The sequence below is a fragment of the Pipistrellus hanaki genome, assembly GCF_964339955.1.
Source record: "Pipistrellus hanaki genome assembly, chromosome: 1".
NCBI lineage: Eukaryota > Metazoa > Chordata > Mammalia > Chiroptera > Vespertilionidae > Pipistrellus > Pipistrellus hanaki.
In genome coordinates this window covers 203,236,190-203,258,841 of record NC_140503.1, presented here as the reverse complement: position 1 = coordinate 203,258,841, position 22,652 = coordinate 203,236,190, and the positions used below count along the sequence as shown (strand labels likewise).

The following is a 22,652-nucleotide window of genomic DNA, read 5'->3' as shown; positions in this document are numbered from 1 at the left end:
TGTTTTTTAAGAACTATAATATGCTAAACACCAGCCCTCCTCAAATAGATGCACCCAATGAAGAAAGGAATAGGATTTTAATGGACCTATTCAAGAACATACAAAGGCTCCCTTTTGCTAAAAAGTTATATCTAATCACCTCCAACACCACCCTCTATTATACTTGAGAAGGCAGAATTTTGGCAGGGAAGGTGGTAGTTCCTTTTATGGTCAACTTGATTGGGCCGTGGAATGCCAAGGTTCTATTTAAACATTATTTCTGGGTGTGTCTTTGAAGGTGTTTCCAGAAGACATCAGCATTTAACCTAGTGAACTGAGTAAAGCAGATGGTCCTTCCCAATCTGGTACGCATCATCTAACCGACTAAGAGCTTGAATAGAACAAAAAGGTGATGAAAGTTGGGTAAACTCTTAACTGCTGAGCTGAGACATTGATATTCTCCTTGAGACTCAAATTTAGAGTATTAGCCCTCTGGCTCTCAGGCCTTCAAACTCCACCACCAGCTTTCCCAGGTCTTCAGCTTATAGATTGTAGATTATAGGATTTCTCCATAATTCTGTGAGCTAATACCTTCTAATAAAGCTCTTCATGGATACACATATATCTTATATGTTCTGTTTCTCTGAGGAATGCTGACTAATAAATACAGAGGGAGTAGAGAAAGAACATGTCTCCCCAAGAAATAGGATGCCGATTTAACAACTCCATGAAACTCCATTTACATTGTATTCTGTGGATGTGGGGACCAGGCATAGAGTACAGTGAGAATGGTGCCTCCTTCAGGTGTGCAGCTCTCTTCACATTTGTAGACTTCCTTGAGCAGAGGTCTGCCAACCACATCCTTTTCCTGCCCCAGACCTGTGTGCTTGATGGCATCTCAGCCTTTGTTTCTTCCAACTAAATGCCCTTCTTTCCCCCCCAACAAAACCAAGTCCTACAATTCCTTGTAGAACCTATTCACTTCAAATCTGCTCCTGCTCGCAACACTATTGTATTCATTGTATTCTAATGACCACAGACAATTTATTCTTCATGTGTTCAATCGATATGTAGTGAATATCAATCAAATTCCAAATCCTTTGTTAGACCCCGGATGACTAAATTAAATAAAAACAGCCCTCCTTGTACAGTTGGGTAGTTTCCACACTGCAAAAAGGCAGCTGGCCAAGAGAATAGGAGAGGGCTAAAATCCAAAATACTTTGCCAAGCCCTTTGGGGCCAGTGTCTGCCAGGAAATCCAGAAGCCTTCGCTTTGTGGGCTCATCCAGATGCAATACCTTTTGCTAAATCACATAAATATGTCCTCAGGGCTGTGGTGCCTCGAAAGACAGCCACTGTGCTTGTCCGTGTTGAGCTTACAGTTAGTTGAGTTTAAGCTTCTGGACCTGCTACTTTTCTTATATTCTTCATTCAGTCAAGAAAGGTCTAGAGTAGGGGTGTCGAACTCAATCAGAGAAGGGGCCAAAATCTAAAATCCAGCCTAAATCGTGGGCCGAATGGTTTACTGAACAGTCATAAACTGACAATGTCATAAACTGACAGCGGAGTGCAGTGATGACAGCGCGGTGCGGGCCACATTGCAAGGCCTGGCGGGCTGGATTTGGCCCGAGGGCCTTGTGTTTGACACATGTGGTCTAGAGCATCTCTTCTGCACCCTGCCCTGTGTTCTGTGTTGCTCATACAAAGATGAACCAGGCATGGTCCCAGAGCACAAGAAGGCCATGGTGAAGTGAAATTCACAGTCGATTCCCAGTGGGCACGCATTGAGGAACCAAAGACCAAATCATCAATCAATGAGAAGGTTTCAGTAGTGCCTTACAATATGACCCAAGGCCAGGGTTTAACCTCTCTGGGCCTCAGTTTCTCCAGCTGTAAAATGGGGCACCATCTAGAGACACAGTAGAATTGGGACATGAAAATCAACTCAGGACTGAGCACACTCGGGTTCAAGCCCTTGCTCACTGTGGAACCTTGGACTAATTACTAAGCGTCTCTCAACCTTAGTTTCCTCATCTGAAAAAAATGGGGCTAATACTACTATTTCCCACACTGATATGCTGCTTAATTGCAACATGGTGTAAAGCACTGACCTGGGAGACTAGCATGCAGCCAACACTCAATAAATGTACAGCATGATCATCATTATTTCTGCTCTTGAATTTCTGAAATTCTATTGTTTGCTGATCCAACCCCCTGCCTTCAGTTTTATGGATTTCTAACTACTATTCAATGCTTTGCATGATCTGTTTTCTTCCTAAACTTCTCTCAGTGTTATCTAGCTATAAGCCATAGTTGTAGGAGGAGGAGGATTTTTTAAAAAGATTCACTAAGTAGCAATCAGAAAGTTTGACAAAATTACTATTCAGTTCCTAGGTAAGCATGAAATTTCCCACCCTACATTCAAACCATCTCCCATGGCCTAGAGGAACAAAAAGGATTATTTTTGCCATATCTTGGCATTTTAAGTAGGCTTAGAGGAGTAGCCTTTTCTCTTTGTCCCTCCCCCATGGTTTGGATTACAATAGGTTAGAGGACCTGGTTGCAGTCATTGCTGGGGCATTAATGTCAGCTGGCTTTAGCTCTCTGGTTTGGGGTATTTAAGCAGATTAATTGCTCTAAAGATCACCAGATATGCAGCAGCATCAAAAAGTTTGCAGTGCCCTAGATTAAAAATACAGGGACTATTTGGGTCACGGTGTATAACATAAAGTGTGAGTGTGCATGTGTGTGTGTGTGTGTGTGTGTGTGTGTGTGAATAGCACAGACTCTGCTAGGGGACCTTCCATCCTCCATGCAATCAGCAGCCCAGTTTTCCCCAGCAGGGCACCTGGTGCGCCCTTTGCCATAAGTGTTTGTCTAGCTGGCTGTCTTCCCCACCTGGCTGTGAGCATCCTGAGGGCAGGGCACTCCATCGCTGAGCACATGACACAAAAACTCAACACTTTACTACGGAATGAATGAGCCAATGCAATCCTTTTGTGGACACCACAGGGTGCCACAGTGAATGTTACTTCTTAAATGGTTCTAAAATCAAAGCCATAATAAAAGTAACAGCACCGTTCTTTCTTCTCTCCTTTCCCCCTGCCTCCATTAAAAAAATAAAAATCACAGGAAATAGAGAATTAAGACTGGAAACCATTCCCCATCCGTTCTCTCCCACCTCCCCCCTTCTCTCATTAAACCAACAGGATCTGGTATCCCTTCCAGGAACTCTCTGGAGACCGGGTAATAGTATATATGGTTGGGCTCCATGGAAATACAATGGAGTGAATTAAGGCAGAGATTTCAGTGTCTAACTATAAATGTCTTGACATATTTTCTTTCCAGACAAATGCCTAGAAATATAATAAGCTACGTTTTAATGTTTATTTGTTTCAAATACAGTCTCTTTTTTTTTCCAACACACAAATGCAAAGTTTTGAGTCTAGAAAAAAAGCTGGTTTAAATCACCATTGCAGCAAAGCAGCTTTTAAAATAGAGCACACAAGTAATCATCTCAAAACAGTTTAACGTACTTAGGCAACAAGCATTAACAGTCTTTTTGGAATAACCTAACACCTTAAGCTTATTTTCTAGTCTTGGTTCAGATGCATTTTTAACCTTTCTCAAAACAACAACAACAACAAAAACTGCGGGTCCGGGGAGCTGGCTGAACTCTGGAATTTTTGTGCATCCTGCATTTGCATGTGGAGGTCCTTTTACTGGGCCAGGAAAAAACAAGCCCCGGCCTCCTTTCATGTGCAGGTGGTAAGACAATGGTACTGCCGGCTCCAGGAGGCCAGGGCTGGGGCTCCAGCTCCAGCCACTGTTGTGTCAAAGCAAGAGGCCATGACTCAGCAAGATCCCTCCACCAAGGGAGGGAGAGAAAAAGCAGAGGCTGGATGGAGCCCGTCAATCCACGTGATTTACCTTGATCTTATTTTTATTTTTATTTTTATTTTTATTTTTTTAAGGACTTGGCCACTTTATTATTTTTTTATTTTATTGACTTTTTACAGAGAGGAAGGTAGAGGGATAGAGAGTTAAAAACATTGATGAGAGAGAAACATCAATCAGCTGCCTCCTGCACACCCCCTACTGGGGATGTGCCTGCGACGAAGGTACATGCCATTGACCAGAATCGAACCTGGGACCTTTCAGTCCACAGGCCTACGCTCTACCCACTGAGCCAAACCGGTTTCGGCATTGATCTTATTTTTAATGTGTAGGTTAAAACAGAAAGGAACAGTCCACTTAATGAGAAGAGGAGACTCTGGAGTCTACAGAAGAACCTTGCCTCTATCTCATCTAATCCAGAGCCCTCAGGAAAGAAAATGGGCTCAGGAAAGAGAAAGATTTATCCAATGCCACAGGCTCAAGTTTAGGGAGGGGAGGATGGAGATGTGAGAAGAGTTCAGGAAACACTGCTAAAATTAACAAAAGTCAGCCAGGCAGGCTGTGGCTCAGTGGTTGAGCATTGACCAGGAGATTGAACCAGGAGGTCTCGGTTCTATTCCCAGTCACGGAACATGCCTGGGTTGCAGGCTCGATCCTCAGTAGGAGGTGTGCAGGAGGCAGCCAATTGTTCTCTCTCATCATTGATGTTTCTATCTCTTTCTCCCTCCCCCTTCCTCTCTGAAATCAATAAAAATATATGTTTAAGTAAATAAAATGAACAAAAGGCCTGTCTGTGAGACATGAAATGTCAAGTAGAGAAAGGAAAGGCCCCAGGTCTTGGCAATTTGCCTCCATGATCTCATTTACTGTTCAGCATGTCCTCTAATGTTGATATCTTGTTCACATCGGGGAAACTGAGGCTCAGAGAACCACGCTGCATGTGCTGGAGTGGGTAGGACGTCAACTCCCCCTGCCTTCCCTCTCCCATACAGCTTGTCACTTGACTCACTGCCACACATGTTGGGTCCAGTCCAGGGTGATTGCCAGCTCAAGGAGCCTTCCCAGCAGCCTCAGTGCATCACTCTGGGTTCCCCATCCTGTCTGGCCTGGAGGCCCTGGGGACCACCCTCTAAAATGCCTACTAAAAGTTTCATGGACCACGCCTGGGGGACAAATAAATTGTCTCTGGGCAACTTACATAACCTTGGCTTACGGTAATTTTGCATCTTGAGAAGAAAAAAAAATGCCATGAAAAATCCATCCTTTGCCTCTGCCATACAAGGCTAAAAATAGCTTAGTGAGCCAGTAAGTGTGTGTGTGATTTTTCCTTTGTGCATCTCCCCATCCACTGACTCCTTCCTCTCAGCAGATGAATGTGCTCCAAGATACCACACCGCCAGTCCACCCTGCACAAGGTGACCAGAGGGATGTGCTCAAAGGCAGATCGAATTGTTTCAGTGCCTAGGCAAAAAATAAATAAATAAATGCTTTTAGCAGTCCCCTTTGCCTAGTAAGGTATGCGGACCAGGTGCTAGTCTAAGTGCCTTAAAGGACTTAGTAAAGTCCCTCTGAGGAAACCAAGACACAGAGACATTAAATAATCATGCCAGGGCCCTGTTTGTACTCACCATGCTGAAGTCCAATTGTCTTTAAAGGGTAAGGACCAAAGCCTTCACACAATCTGGCCTCTACTTCCTCTCCAGGTTTTTCTCCCACCTCCCCACCAACCTCACCCTACACATATATACACCCTCTCCTGAATACCATGCCCAAGTCCTCCCCTTCCTCAAACAGAACACCACCTTCCAAGGCTGTTTCTCTGCATGTGCCATTCCTTCTGCCAAAAACACACCACCCTTCACAAACTGCAAACTCCTATTCATCCCTCAACACCCTCCTGCCCTAATCCTTACTGTGTGCTCTCATTGTTCTTGTGCCACCTATAGTAGATGTTCAGTATCCTCTAAAGAAATGACAATGAACAACTACCAGTTGTAGGCATTATGCTAATCACCTTATAAGAATTATCTCACTCGGTCTTCATAAAAACCCAAAGACATAGATTCTATCATCATCCACCCATTACTCATGAGGGCTACCTGGGCACAGAAGGGTAAGTTAACTTACCCAAGCTCATGCTAATAGCAGGTAGAGAAATAAGTCTGTGTGACTTAAGAAGGTAACCTCCTAGAGCTAATGCTGTGGTCCTATTTCACACCACGAAGGCACTGCCATAGAATCGCCTGTGTATGAGGCTTATTTATAAAGTGCACACTACACTGTGAAAATTCAGAATCTAGTGACAATATGGCTCCCTCTGTGAAATATGCCTTTTTAAGAAAGACTGCTATAGGCCACAGAGAATATCAAATGTCATGAAGGGTACAAATATGGATAAGATGGTACCTGACCCCAAGGAGCTCTTCGATCGGTGAGAAAAATAAAATACCATTGCATACAGCTCATGACATAGCCCACTTTGTGAGACACTTTTTAAATATATATATATTTTATTATTGATTTTTTACAGAGAGGAAGGGAGAAGGATAGAGTGTCAGAAACAACGATGAGAGAGAAACATTGATGAGCTGCTTCCTACATATCCCTACTGGGGATGTGCCCACAACCAAGGTACATGCCCTTGACCAGAATCGAACCTGGGACCCTTCAATTCACAGGCTGACACTCTATCCACTGAGCCAAACCAGCCAGGGTATGAGACATTCTTTTTCTCCTTGAATGAACATATGCCCTTCCATGGGTCATAAATTAACTTGCTATACCCTGACCTCCTGGTTCTACTAGTGTAAGTTGTTATTTTTTAAAATACAAACATATATGTGAATAATTCAGGCAACTCAAAATTATAGTTTAGGAATACTGTGAAATACTCAAAATATTAATGAAAAGAGCTGGTCAAAAGGATGTTCAATAAGTTCCTAAGCATGTAAGTGTTAATGTATATCTTTCTGTGCTTAGGTTTATAAAGTAAAATGCTAATACTTATTTTTGCATAGAATTGAAGACAATTTATATATACCCCTTTATACATTGTTATATTCTACAAATACTCTATGCTGAAATTGTACCATTTTTTTACAGTCAGAAGTATACTTAAAGCATATGCAACTTTAGGTTAACTAAATTGGCAAAGAAAGCAATCATAAATTCTAAAACAGTGAAAGTCAGTGATAAGTTTTTCAACATCAATAGCATGATACTAATTGGAAAACTGAAAATGGAGAAGAGGTTTGAAACATGAAAGTTTTTGTAGGGTTGAAGTACAAATTGGTGGTTGGTAAGAATGACCTTTCCCTTAGCAACTAGCACTATGGCATCACCCAAAGTGTGGTACATGTACCCCCAGGGGTACGGAAAAATTTGGTGGGGGTACACATTGCACCGGAATTTGGTGGGGATGTGCACTGCACTATGCTTAGCTGCGCCTAATTCTACGTTCTCATGAGTATGAGGGGTACTCAGCGTTACGAAAATTATAGAAGAGGTACACATATGTCAAAAGTTTGGGAAACACTGGTTTAGAGAAACTGATACCAGGTCTGGATCAGCAGCACTGTCTAGTCCAAGTGAGCCCCCAAGTTCTGGACTTCCTCATTCAGGGGCTTGGACTAGAGAATCTCATGTGTCAATTCCAGCCCCAAAATGCTAGAACTCCACCAAAGGGCCTTCATCAGAACCTCTCAAAAGCAGGTGATATGCACCAACTGCCTAATTTCAACGTCAAGCAAGAAATTTCCAACTGCAGGGTCATCATGGCTAAAATTATAAAGCATAAGAAGAGGTGTGTGTGTGTGTGTGTGTGTGTGTGTGTGTGTGTGCACGCGCGTGCTTTGCCAAATGGTCAGATTAGTTTAGCTTTATTTTAGCTTTGACCAATACCAATTTTCAGTATCAAGATGAAATACTCATGAGTCCTAAGACTTATGTCAGGAAGCAAAATGTAGCAAAGACTACCTTCACCAGAAAAATCAGTGTGTGTGTGTGTGTGTGTGTGTGTGTGTGTGTGTGTGCGCGCGCGCGTGCGTGCACACGCGTGCACACAAACACTTTAATGTTTGAGCTATGTAAGGTCATTTTCTAGAAAGATTGATTAAAAATTACTAATGTGGAACTCTATACAAAAATCTCAGGTGACCTGGCCAATGAAGTGAAGTACAAGAAGATATGTGTAATTTTAAGAATTCAATTTTAAAAACCCAGGAGGCTCTACACTGAAAGTAGTGGGACAAACCAACACTTTAGAGGCAGGTAACATTCCTACCCACCAACCTGGCGAGAAAGATGCCGCATGGTGCCATTCAGCACCTCCCCTGCTCCACCCATGCGCTTTTTCACTGCCTTAAAAGGTAAGCCACAAGGTGTCACAGAGGATCCCTAGGCAGGGCCATTATTAGTCCAGGCATGCAGGGGGCACTTCAGACTCCAACCAGTGCTGACACAGCTTTCTGGGAGAAATCTGTGCCAGCTGCCTATTGAGAAGTATCCCTTGTTAGACAAAATGGCCAGTCAAGGCAGCAGGTGTGTGCTCTAGGGGCCTCCCCCGGGGTCCTGTTCAGATGCCCCTGCAAAGCACTGGGGACAGGGAAAATTTCACCTTCTGTTGTCTCAACTGAGTTCATACATGGGGCAATCTTGAGTACAGCTTTTCCCCAAAAGAATGGAGTGCCCATGTCTCAAATATTAAACAATTCTTATTAACAACAGGTATATCTGAGAGAGGACGATACCCTGGACTTTGGGGAGAGCATGGAGACAAGAAGGTACATGATCATCGTATCATCCTGACTACATGAAGGTGGGAATCCCTATGGCATTATCACATATCATGAGAACACCAAACCCACAAATCTTGCAACATATCACTGCAAGTTTTATTTATTAAATTGAATATGTTACTGCAGGCCATATAACAATATTTTTAAAGATATTCTTAAGAAATCAAGCAAAGATTTGCTTTACTAACACTACTTAATTTGCCGATACGGTGGAGAATAAGGACAGCCTATCATCACAGCAGCCTCATTGACTGAGCACTTGCTATAGACCAGGCATTTTACAGGTATTAGCCATTTACTCCCACCCTAAAACCTGGGCTAAGGAAACAAGAGCACAGAAAGGTTAAGGAGCTTCCCTAAGATCCTATAGCAACCAGGAGGCAAAGCCAGGACTTGGATCCAAATTTTGACTTATTGTAAGTCATACTTCAGTTCAGATATTTATATTCTAGGCATGTGCCTCCTTTCACTCCAAAGGAAAAAGAAAAACACTGGTGGAAAAAATTGTGCACAAATACAATCAGATTGGAGCAAGCATATATATATATATATATATATATATATATATATATATATATATCTTAAACATACACACACACTCACACACACACACACACACACACACACACAGACCACCACCATTACCTCCATATAGCTAACACAAAGTTAATACAGACCACAAGGTAATATACTAACATAACTTCCCATATTTTGTTGTGCAAATCACTTCAAATAAGCTAATTAATGGCCCTGAAAGCACTTCCCTAAAATGCAAAGTGCTCCAGGAAATGTAAGGTATTATCATGATTCTTATCATAATTCATGGCTATGGGCCCCAAGGTAGATAGATCCAAAGAGAAAGGAGTGGTGGAAATATCAAATGAGAAAAGAAAAAAACACACACACACACTAGAATAAGTACAAAATTTTTAATCAGAAATCAGAGATTCCCAGAAGATACTTAAGAAATAAGCAAGCAAGAAAATATCACCTACGAAGGAAATGATCAGGGCATGTGATAGAAAGTGAGTGGGCAGGGGACTAACTGGAATTGAGGTGATCAAGGAAGAAAGGCTCTCTGGGACATGTAACTTGATCCCTAGAGGAAATACTGAGTGCTGGGCCTCAGCCTCACTGCCATTATTTTCTGTGAGATATTTGATTACCTGCAAGTAAAGCCAACACCATGCCAAATTCTAATGCAGATTAGAGCTCCTCATACTGACATGGGTTATGATGGAGGAATCCATGTATCCCTTCTACCACTGAGGGCAACGGTGTTGAGATATGAATGAGCTTGGCAAGTAATGGATCCAAAGCAAGCCCCTAGTGGCTGGAGTCTGGGGAAAAGTAGCAGGAGTTAAGACTAGGCCAGTGGTTGGCAAACCTCGGCTTGTGAGCCACATGCAGCTCTTTGGCCCCTTGAGTATGGCTCTTCCACAAAATACCACACCCTGGGCAAGTCTAATTTTGAAGGAGTGATGTTAGAAGAAGTTTAAGTTTAAAAAATTTGACTCTCAAAAGAAATTTCAATTGTTGTACTGTTGATATTTGGCTCTGTTGACTCATGAGTTTGCTGACCACTGGACTAGGCCAACAGGAAGAAACAGATCAATAGAACCTTAAAGCTAGAGCAAAAAGTGTAGAGCTTATTCTAGGAATGAGGGGAAGCTGGAGAGTGGCATGATCTGATTTGTGCTTCAAAAATACCTCCTTGGCTGCTTGTGGGGAACAGAGGGTAAGTAGAGGGAGGGCATTTAGGAGGCCATCCTAAACCTGAAGACCGGATAGGGCTTGTAACATCACCACAACAGGGCAAGTCTCTCTTCTTCAGATGGGTCTGCCAGGTTTTTAATTCTAAGGTTTCTGTTTTTAACTGGAAGACTACAACTTTCAATTAGGCTGGTCAAAGTAGAGGTAAAGGAGGGGAGGGCGGCTATCAGGGCCTTCAACATGGCGTGAGTAGCCTTCAGCTTGCTTTGGAAGAGAAGATTGAGTGGGGGAGTGAGAAGATCCAGCCGCTGGGGACATCCACGCATGGACTAGTTCCCCTCCCTGAGCCTCAGTTTCCTTCTCTTTAAAGGAGAACCAGGAAGCATGCATCTTGGGCTTGGACATACGACAAATGAGGAGGCCAATCTTATCTCCAATAATTTGCAGGTATTTACAGACAATGGCCAAGGTGACTACAGCAGGGCAGAAGCATCACTCCTCCCCACAGAAATACAGAGACACACAAAGTGGAGGGACTGCCTCTCAGGAGAGAACCAAACCAGGAGAGTGGGAGCCAAAATATGCTGGGGGTTCCTTCCCCTCTGTGCCTTCATGTCCCCTAAGATTCCAAGTTGATTACCCAAAGAGGAAGCCAACAGCGAAGCAAATTCTAATTATAGTTTAATCTCCTCACCCTTACCTGTGGAAGGGAGTGGTACCACCAAAAAAGAAATAGTTTTTATAGTCATCCTACTACTCTTTAAAATGATTAAAAGACCATCTTCCACAGATGATGCTTGTCTGAGAAGAGTCAGGTACTGGATGAAAATCTAAGTATTTTTTAAGTAAAATAATTAAACTATTAGAAGACTATGTCTAATACTTTGTAGAAATTCCAGTGATTCTTCAGATAATGCCCCTTCAAGGAATAGTGAAGATATTTGTTCTTCAATAGGGAATGTGATTTTGGTTCTCTCTCTCTCTCTCTCTCTCTCTCTCTCTCTCTCTATATATATATATATATATATATATATATATATATATATATATATATATATACACACACACACATGTTCAATTTCTGACTTCCTCCTTTGGAATTTCACATGGTTCTTTTTGAAATCAAGCATTTGAGAGACACTTTAACCGAGTTAGGTGAGTGGGGTCAACTTTCCAGCTCCTATCAAAGTCAACCTGTCTTAGGAAAAACCATAAATATTTACCTACTAAATGTCCACACGTGAAACAAGAATTCTAGCTATTATTGCTTATCTCAAGAGAGTTGCTATAGCAGAGTGGTTAACAGCATAACCCCTAAAACTAAACTACCATCTGTATGGCGTTAGACAACTTACTTAATCCCTGTTTCCTCATCAGTGAAGATGGGGATGTTAACAGTACCCATCTCAGAGTGATTATGAGGGTCACATGAGCTGACATAATAGCACTTAGCACCATGACTCAACAGATTCTAAACACTCCATAGAAGCTAGTTATGATCACCATGCCTACCTTTCAGAAGTGTATATGCCTTTCAATACATTTGCACTCCCATACTACAATACACTGTGGATTATCATAGCACCTCACTATAAGAGCTGGTCTGTTGGTCTCCCTTTGTGACCAATGGTAAGCTTCTGGAAGACAGAAAATGTCTTCATCATCTATTTTCCGACTCTGGTATTGTCATTGCCAAAAGTATGGGGCTTATTAAAGAATGATGGGATTTTGTTTTAAATGTTAATAGTTGCCTATGTTCAGGTGCATGGTGCTAGAATTTAAATAAAACACTCATACATACTCATACACACACACACACACACACACCACATAACACCTAGGATCAAACTACAATAATTTAAAAAAAAAAAAAAAAGGAGAGAGAGAAAAAAAAAAAAGAGGAAGAAGGAGAAAGGCATGAAGGGAAAGAAAGGAAGGGAGGAAGGGAGGGAGGGAGGGAGGGAGGGAGGGAGGGAGGGAGGGAGGGAGGAAAAGGGGGGGCAATAACAACAATAAAAGTACATTCATATCTATATCAGTGGAATATTTTTAAAGCTCCGTTAACTGATACTTTCTGAAAGACATTGTTTTCCAGGATCAATTATGTTTTGAGACCCACCAACCAAATCCAAATAAGTATGTTTAAGAACCTTGTTCTTGGCGATGTATAAAGCTGAATGTTTGAGGTTGCTGGTGTTATGTTTTGTTTGCTCGATCGGAAAGGGGGTGTTCTGTGTTCCTTGTGAAAAATGAGTTTACGTGGACAAATGCAATAAAATGAGATTTATTGCCCTGCTCTCCATACAATTTAAATTAATTTCTTTCTGAAACTCAAACAGCAAGCTAAACGCGTAAAAAATGCATACTGTTTTTTATCCTATATCATAATTTACCACCAAAAAGAGAAATAGAAATGTGCATTGATTCTAGGCAGATAAGAATCTGTGTTGAATGTGAGTTGAGAGGGGTTTTTTTTTCCCCTCCGTGGCCTCCTCCAAATAGTTAGTTTGCAGCAATTTTTAATTAAAAACAGTTCCCATAGTAAGAATATGGAAAGAAAGGGGGGGAACCTCAGGAAAATAAAATCCGTACAAGAGTCCTGCAGTGTGTTTTCCGAGGCCATGTCGAGAGCCTACAAAATAACAGTTTGCAAGTTCTCCTTTCTAAAACTGCACTTTTGGTTTCATTTAACATTTTCAAAATAGCTTTCCTTACTACTACCAATACCCCCTCCCCCCTCCCCTCGCCAACCCCCTTCACAAAACTTGGAAAGTTCTGTGTTTAATACTGAAAATCATTCGTAGGCTTCAGAGTACCAGCAACATTTTTCTTTCTAAATTTCCAAGTTATCACAAAGCATTTTTCACCCCTCCCTGCGCCCCCTCTCCTCTCCCCACCCCCTACCCCCCACCACCACCACCTAGCCAAAATACCTAATCTCATTTTAACTAGGCTCCATCTGAGCATCAAGGATACTGAGCTCTCCATGAATAAACATGATGTTACGACGGGAAACCCTGTGACTGAAGTATATAAAAATGTAGCTGAAAGAAAAGACTGGGAGCCCCCATCCCCTCCCACTCCCTCCCCAGGGAGTTGGGGAGTTGAACTGAGAAGGGGTGAAAAGCAGCAGATTTAAATTTCAAGGTCTTCAAACATTTGTACCATTCCTATTAAACCCTATAACACTAAACACGGTGATTCTAATAAAATCCTTGTGTGTGCAGCTTCCAATTGTAATCACGTTTCTCTTTTGGAGGGGGTGTGGAATAGCGACAAAGGCAAAAAATAAATCTCAAAACAGCAGAAGCACAGAATGGAACGCACACCCTTCCCTGATGTGTGTGGTGTTTTATTAAAATAAGTATCCTAACAACATGAAAAATACATACGTACAAACATCTTTATTAAAGCGCAGACATATTTTGTCAATTTGTATGGGGAAACAAGGGATAGCAAAGTTATCCAAAACAAGGATTTTTTACAATTTTGCTGGTAAAGTTTCTTAAATTCTGTAACAATCCAACATTCGTGAAATCCCTTGGCTAAAAATGAAGGTCCTTAGGATGGGCCTCATATTTTTTCCTATATTTTCATCCCATAGCACAGACCTCAAAAAAAAAAAAATTTTTTTTTAAATAGTTTTTGTTATTCTGGAAGCTTACGCAGAACAAATTCTGAACTCTTTAGGACACATTTTCATATCCTTTCTGACTGTAGTTGATGTGCAGTACTAAATTATATCATGGTGCAGTCCTGTGCATCTGAGACAGCAAGACCATAACATGCTTGAATTTTGGGAGACACCAGGTCAACTCCTGGTGACTAACACAAGGGAAAATGAAACTCCCTTCCATTGCCTGGGAATGGCACTGGTCAACAGTGACACAGATCTCAGAGTTTCTCTTAATTTAATTTAAAAAAAAAAAGCGGGGGGGGGGAGACCCACATGTTTCCTTATAAAATTTCACTGAGATTCTGACGTTGTAAAGAAATTGTATTTGCCAGAACAGCCAACAGCATTTGAACTATTTAAACTTTTTGTTTTGTTTTGTTTTGCTTTGCTTTGCTTTGCTTTGCTTTGCTTTGCTTTGCCCTGAATCATATTCTGTTTAAAAAAAAAAAAAAAAAAAAAAAAAAAAAAAATGAGGTTCTAAAATCTCTTTGACACTGGCTCTCTTTTGCCACAAAGATTAGAGATCTAAATAACCTCCTAATGGAATAAATGTGGATAATATGGGGGGTGAGAGGAGGAAGCAGGTGCCCACAGCAGCTTCAGGGGGTACCAGGCACCCAGAGGCATTCAAAATTGTGTTTCTCAGGAAAGGTGCTAATTTCAATGATATCATTCTCAAACTCTCCTCTTCCATCTATTTGTTGGCCATGGGGTAGTTAACAAATGTTTATTGAGTATCTACTTTGTCCCAGGAATTCCTTGCTCCAAGAGCTAGCCTTAAAGAAGACTGACATAGGATCTCTGTCTTCAACACTTCCTCCACGATTAGCCTATTATTTCAACACCATTTGTGATTTTGAACTAAATACCAGGAGCAAAAAAATAATAATTATACTTTGCTCTAGTTCACAATACTATCTCATGCCGAAGCAAACCAAACTGGGGACTTACTCGTAGTGTCTGAATTTTTTAATGCAAGGGCTTTGCAAGGAATGTGCCAATGAGGACCCAAGATCCAAGCCAACTGCTTAGTAAATTACGGAAATAAACAGATTTAACGCCCAGTCTAATGTTCTTTAAACTAAAAACTACTGGCTTCCGAAGGGGGTGGAATTGACAAACTCCCATGAGAGGATGCCCTGACAGTCAGCAATGGGAGGGGGCCCAGTAAACACCAGTTCTTCACTACTCTCCTTCCTGTCCATGAAGAAGGAAGGCTCCAGGAAACTTCTAAGAACTTGATCTGCAATTTATTCCTCACAGAATGACCGGCTGCAATTCCTTCCTAGCCCAGTCAACGTTGAAAAAGGAATGGGGAGTTGACAGTATGACCTAGGTGAGCCTGTGTGGGTGGTGTTAGGAATCAATAAAATAACACTGTGTAATATAGGGACCTGAAACCAGGAGAGGAGAAAGGCTGAGTCTCTCTTGCCCAGTGGTTGGAGGCATTGGTTAAATTCTGAAAGCAATTGCTCAACTATCTATTGGATTTTGTGTGTGAATAAACTGGTAATTTTTGCTGGGTAGTATGGTATTTTATCCCAACCAAGCCATCTCTGACTCAGAACAACTTTATCATAAATAACCATTGTGTCTAAAAGTACAATATAACTTTTTTCCTAAATATTTTCTTTTCCAATACCAAACCATGATCAAAAGTTAATATTTAATGTGAATATGTAAATATCTTAGGAGTACCCTGGCTGGTGTGGTTTGGTTGGTTGGGTGTCATCCCCAGCATGGAAGGGATGCGGGTTCGATTCCTGGTCAGTGCACGTGTCCAGGTTTCGGGCTGGATCCTTGTAGGGGCATGCAGGAGGCAGGTAATGGCTGTTTCTCTCTGTGTGTCCTTCTCCCTTCCTCTCTCTCTCTCTCTCTCTCTCTCTCTCTCTCTCTCTCTCTCTAAAAAAAAAAAATCAATTGAACTATATTTTTAAAGTAATAAATATCTTAGGAGCAATCATAGAATTCTTTTTTTCATATGAAATGAAAAGGAAAAATGTATGGCTCTAGGTTCATGACATTAGTTACGCTTGGCAAAGAAAAAAGGAAGTGCCAAGGCAATTATTTGGTTAATTAAAGAAAAGATCTACCTAGGGAGGGGGGAGGGGCATGTTCGGGTTGGCCCTGGGACACACCAGGAGAAAGTTAAACTGTTTTCTGTCACAGCCAGGGAGGTTTACACACATTTTAAGAGTTGTCAGAGCAAGCTTTTCTCTCCAGGTTCTTGAGTTATGAAGCAGTTTTTCTCCTAAGAAGAAATCTTTAAAAGTAATACCATAACCCAAAAGTTAGGAATACCTGAGGCTAGCTCTCAAAAAAATTAATAATAATAATAATAATAATGTGCCATTGTTAAGAAACATATCATGAATGGGGGGCTTTTCAAAGGTTTCCTCTCAAATGTGAACTAAAGTGGGGACCTTGTGGCATCCAGAGGCCGGGGTGGAGAGGTCTCTCCCCTGAGCCTCCTGGCTGAGCCCTGGCCAAGTGGAAATTGAAGGCACTGGCGAGCACAGGTGTGGGAGAAACCTGCCTGCTCTCCTAGCCAAGGAGGACGGGAAACGCACCTCTTTCCACAACTCCTCCCAAACTTTCCAAATGTGATGTGGATACGGGTTCTTTCTCAAGCCTGTTGCTCTTCAAGAATTGAGCCATACTGACCCTTGGTCTCTTTTTTTAAACCCAATCCTATTTCTAAGACATTTTTATCTGAAATTCATATTGCCATGAACGAATGTGTGTGTGTGAACTATAAGACTGTTTATAGTCTCCTAATTCTGAAAGCAAGCCACAGTAACCAATCATCTACGCAAGCACTCGAGATTGCAGCACACAGTGGCTAAGGTCTGAGAGACATAAAAACTGTCACACACAAGTACACACACAGCCAGACACACCAGTGTCAAAGCTCTGTGAGCAAAACAGTTTCTACTTCTGGAAAGCGACTGACTTCCAGGGAGAGCAACAGTGTCCTCCTTTATATTTAACCCCGATGGAGTTATGAACACATAAAGAAAATAGCAGGGATCCAGACAGCCCCGTTTAAAAAAAAAAAAAAAAAAAAAGCCATCAGTGCTTGTCCAGCAGGTAGCCAATCAGAAAGCAGGTCACATCTTGTTAGCTGTATTAAATATGGTACACGTCACGAATACTCCATGGCTCCGTTGACAATTCAAGCAAGTGTGTTTTATGTTATCCTGCCGCCTCGGCTGAGCTCCTTTCCAGAGTTGAGAGACGCTCTCCCGTCTAAAATTCCACCACAGCTCTTCCCTAAACGCTCTCTGCCATCCCCCTCTGGGCATTTGCTCTCTGCAGCCAAGACTGACTGACTTCCCAGGGATTTCTACTTCCTCAAGTGACTTTGAGAGAACTCCTCCTTACAGCACTTCCACACAAAGCCCCAACTTCCAGGCTCAGGGACCGCCCAGGACCTGCCTGCCCTCAGAGCCAGCACAGAGAGAGTCATTAAATATTGCAATGGCAGGAGGCAGCCTGGAGTTTTGCATGGACAAAGTTCTCCAAGTCCTGTCCTCCTCTCTGCTCCCAGACTTGCTGGCCCCTGGGCTGAGGCTCCCTCTCTCAGGCACAGAATCCCACACATGCAGAAAGTGCAGCTGCCTTGGCTGCGGGGCCAGCCCCTGAGGAAGGCAGAGCCCTGAGGAGACACTCCCACCCCCACAGGAGAAAGTCAGGAACCCCCTTTGCCCCAAGCAACTGCTTTCGGGTTTCACACAGAAATCTACAGCCAGCCGTGTCCCCAGCAGGGCCAGTTCGGAAAAGTACTCGGGGTTACTCTCCTGCCCCCCTCATCTCGATTTGGATGACTTGAAAAAAGCCAATGCAAGTCAAAACAGACTTCCCTTGGGATGTGTTTTTAAAAATCATTTTGCGGGATGCAAATGATCGCAAACCCCTTTAGCATTCCATCTCCAGACACGCTTGTTCACGGACCCCCTGGGAGCCTGCAAACCCTGGGGTTCTGGGACAAACCCGGGGGTTCTGGGACAGCAGCCTGTCTGGGGACCCCCCAAGCCAGGCAAGTGCTGGGCTGTCTGTTTGAGGATTCCAGCAGAAACTGTCCCCAGCTCCAAGCGTTCCAACTAGTGGCTCCATCCTGGCGCTCGTTTCCACGGAGGTGGGAGTAGCTAGCGGGACACTTCCCACGGAATTCAGCCGGCATCCCGGGAAGAGCCCGCGCACAGTTTGCAGAAAAATATACACAAACGCACGCCCCAAAGGGTGGGGGGTGAAGTACTTACCTCTGTGCGAGACTGCAGTCTCTTGTTCATCTCGTAGATCCGGTACTCCGGCTGCACCATGTAGGGTGTGTGTCTCCTATAAAATGGGCCGAAAGGAGAAGAATAGAAGGGGTCGTGCGGCGTGCTGGACATCTTGCCTGCCTGTGGAGAATCACGCTGCACAGAGTGTCAGGAACGTCCATGCAGAGCACATGGGCTGTGTTCCTCGCGGTACAAAGTAGGCGCACGCACACGCGCTCACACACACACAGTCGCAGGCAGGCAGGCTGCACACACTGGCTGGGAGCTGCTCTCAGAGCCCTCTACAGCGAGGAGCGGGAGCGAGGAGGAGAGAGGGTGGGAGGGAGGAGGGAGGGAGGGAGGGAGAGCAGGCAGAGGGAGAGAGCAGGAGCTCTGGAGAGGAGGGAGGGTGGGAGGGAGGAAGGGAGGGAAGGAAGGAAGGGAAGAGAGGGAAGGAGGGAGGGAGGGAGAGAGAGAGAGAGAGAGAGAGAGAGAGAGAGAGAGAGAGAGAGAGAGAGAGAGAGAGAGAGAGAGAGAGAGAGAAGCTGGATAGCTTTAGGCACCACTGCTTGTTTTGAAAGAAGCAGTTTGTGGAGAGGTCATTTCCTGTCCACACTGTAGAGGAGTAGTTCAAAAATATAATTCTCCTCCCAGGCTGACAGAGGTCTAAGGTTTGGTTTTAATTTTTTCCCTCCAGCCAGGATCCTTCCCCACCTGACTGCTGAGCTTGTTAGCATAGAGGTGGTTGCACAGGCTGCCTGAGCCACTCACCCCTGACAGCCACACTGTGGTCATGTATCAGAAATGTGAGGACTACAAAACTCGGCACCCTGATCCCCCCTCACGGGAGCTGGGGATTCACTCCGTGCAAGGATTTCCCTCCGTACTCACCTCCCGCTACAGTTTTGTTTTTACTTGTTGTTGTTCCAAGAGCTTGGCATATAGTCTTTGCATTTCGAGCCTTCCTCACCCTCCCCCTTCCCCAATCTCTTCCCCCCTGTCCCCTCCACCTCCTGCTCCTTCTCTAAGGCTTCCTTCCAGGCTGGTTTGAGGAGGCCCTGGAATGCAGCTTGCCTAGGCATTTCCAGGTAAAAACAAGAACTGGGAAGATTGCATGCCAGAGGTACATCCATGAAGCAATGGACTTTCTCCCCCAAGAGGGAAAAAAAACAAAAACAAAACTCCAGAGGCAGACCTCCCAAAAAGATAGAAAAGGCCAGAAAGGGAAAACTTCCCAAAAAAAATGACCATGGAAAATTCGGTTGAGTGGGAAACTGCAGATAATTGAACGGCTCATCTCCAAGCATCTCTGATGGGGATGAGTCTTTATTTTGGTCAAGTATATAAATCTTTATCTCAACTGTGCTATAGGATAACTGGAAGGAAACAGTTACCGTGGGAGGGGAAAGAAGCACTATAGAGAATAAAATTATCTATAGGGCAATCAAACTCTGCTGGAACCAATGATAAGGAAATATACACCCTTACACAGAGCTCAGACACAGAAAATGTAAACGTGTGGCGCGAATACCTAGCTAGGTCAGTGACATTAAAGAAAGCAAGCAAAGACCACCAAAAGCAAGATGCATGCAAGATGTGAATTTAAATGTATGCAAATGAGACCTTTCTTCTTTTTAATAGGCAGATTAATTAACTTCCTGCACCACTCAGGGCTTGGGGTACCTCCAAGCCACTAGCCAACAGGGGATAAGGTATTGCTAATACTGCAATGTACACTCTTAAGACTAGTCAAGTCCAGAAATGCCCCCAAATCACTGTCCCTCCTTGGTCCCTTTCCATATTGCATGACATGGTTGCAGAGTCCACCCCCCAAAAAGTCCAGCGCAACCCCACACAATCCTGTGAATTGCCAGGATGCAGTGAGGGAGGCAGTGCACTAAGGCTGCTGGGAGCTTGTTCCAGAGACCCCGGGGAAGGCCAGCATGCTCGGTGTCAGGTTTCATTACAAATCCAAAAGCTGGACCAAATTTGCTGCAAGGTTTGTCAAAACACACAACCTTCTAGGACAGGATTTCAAACAAATTTGGGGTGATTTATGTTTTGGAAGGATGGCCATGGCAAAACCTAACAGTTCCTTGTGTTTAAATTCCCAAACTAAAGACAGTCAGTCCAAGAGTTGAGTGCCTGCCCGAGTTTGCGTTTACCTGGCTGTTTCCATGCAAGAATCAAAGTTACACCTAGCAGGTATGGGAAGCCCAGTATTGATTGACTCAAAAAGGAAAAGCTCAAAAATTCATTTAGGGAACCCCTTTCTGAATAAAGGCACTGGTGTGTGTGTGTGTGTGTGTGTGTGTGTGTGTGTGTGTGTGTTTTCAGTAATTATTTGGACCATTCCAAGTTATAGCGCTGTAAATATTGCTCCTGTTAATACCTAATCCAAATTCAGAAACGTCTGAAACTTCATTTTGCTTGGTCCACGTGGTTTCTCAGCCCTCCCATTTCATGAGTCTCCAAACTGGTGATTCCTCCTTATTCTACTCAGAATGCTGACCTTAGAAAAGGAGTATTGATCATGTCCCATGTTTCCCCTTCAGTGTTTTCCTGCTGTACATAGGAAAATGTCCAAACTCCTCCCTCTGCATGGTTCACAAGGCTGGTTAAGAGTCACTTTCTCTCTGTCTCATTCTGTCTATCAAACACATCACACACACAGTTAATTAGCTACACTTGATCTTCCTGAAGTTAGAATCTCATTCCACAAATGTACATATTTGTGCTTTTGTCTCTTGTTTACCTGCAAAGTTCTACTCATCCTGGTATCCAATTAAATTGTCTCCTTCCCTGTGGATGCTGTTTCACTTCCTATTCATGAATTCATTGGTTCCACAGATATTCCTTTCATAAAGGATGCAGGCACAGGCTATAGCACCAGCCTATAGCACATTTCAACCCTGATTCCACCACTTACTTGTCTTGTGAACGTGAACAAATCGCTGGTCCTCTCTGTATCTCAGTCCCCTCATTTTTAAAATTGAGGACAATGATAGTAACAACCCATCAGACTGTTGCAAAGAACTAGATGAAACACTACTCTCAAGTGTTTTAGAACCCACACATATAAATGCTCAAAAAATGTTATTATTCTCACTTACCTAATACAGTTGACCCTTGAACAATTCTAGTGTTAGGGGTACCCCCCGAAAGTTGAAAATCTGTGTATAATTTTTGACTCTATAGTCAGCCCTTCACCTTCACCAATCCAACCAGCCACAAATAGAAACTAACAGTAGTTTTGCATTCCCAACTGCAAATTCACAACAGGCAGATGTAAAATTCTGTTTGGGAATCTGCAGATTGGAATCCCATGAATATGAAGGGCTGATGGTTATTTATTGAAAAAAATAATCATGTTTAAATACCTATGTTGTTTAAGGGTCAAGTGTATATGCTTAATTGTAAGGAACAACAGAGGGCAAGGTGGACACAAGAGATAGACTCCCTGCCTTCCTGTTCCTTGCAACCAAGATGGCGGGTGAGGAGGACTGTGTAGAACTAGTAAGTCTCTGGGAACATAATTTCGAATTGTAGTGTGTGCTATGAAGCCAATACATAAAAGGAAGAGATGGAGAATAATTTACTTTTGGGGGTCAACAGGGTATCTTCTATATTCTTCTATTAGAGAATTTCCATACAAACATAGTAATTGCTGTCATTTGTGAAGTTATTTACTATGTGGTGGACACTGTGCTGAGTGGTTTCCACAAATATTCTTCATTAATCTCACAATAAGCCAATATGATTTATTAAATTACTTTCCCATGTTATGGATATGGATGCTGAGGCTTTTACGATGCTAAGAAACTTCTTCAAAGTCACACAATTAATAAGTGATAGGGACAAGATCCATACCAGTTTGCCTAAGTCTTAAGCTCTGGTTCATTCTCATCTTTAAGGCATCTGTTTTTGTCCCTAGTGACCAGCATGCTACTGAGACCACAGTAGGTGCTCAAGCCATGTGTCCCCAGTTAAATGAGAGAAAAGCCAAGAGGATGAAGTGGCTGTCATTACTGAGATTTCATTCTTTCTCCTGCTTACTTTCAGATAGCTGCTGTTCCCCCATTTATACCCATTCTCCTTGAAGCCTTGTCCAACTGCTCTCACCTTTTTTTATTTGTTCAAAAGTTCCTGGCAGATATCCCAAAAGCTCCACTATTAGGTGTTTAATCCTTGGCCCCATCAGGTTAACTGGCTGGTTTTGCCTCTTGTCTGTCTGTCCTGCTTCCTTGCTTCTTGATGGACCAGCTTGATGGATTCATCTTCTTATGGCCCAGGACTGAGCCTGAGAAGAGAAACCAATAAGGTGCTCAA

General features: G+C 43.0%; 1 protein-coding gene across 9 annotated transcripts in view; it reads right to left on the bottom strand.

Annotated features, from left to right (window-relative positions):
- Positions 1 to 18,627, bottom strand: part of LDB2 (LIM domain binding 2) — a 328,763-nt gene extending 310,136 nt beyond the window's left edge. For 4 of the 9 annotated variants that reach the window (XM_084889097.1, XM_084889099.1, XM_084889101.1 and 1 more), the window contains exon 1: positions 18,324 to 18,600. In XM_084889097.1, the coding sequence (XP_084745223.1) occupies positions 18,324 to 18,455 (132 nt within the window). In that variant the 5' untranslated portion in view covers positions 18,456 to 18,600. Of the gene's footprint in view, positions 1 to 18,323 lie in introns of all 9 variants that reach the window. The other 5 variants (XM_084889093.1, XM_084889100.1, XM_084889094.1 and 2 more) reach the window with 4 other exon arrangements.
- Between the last annotated feature and the right edge of the window lie 4,025 nt (positions 18,628 to 22,652).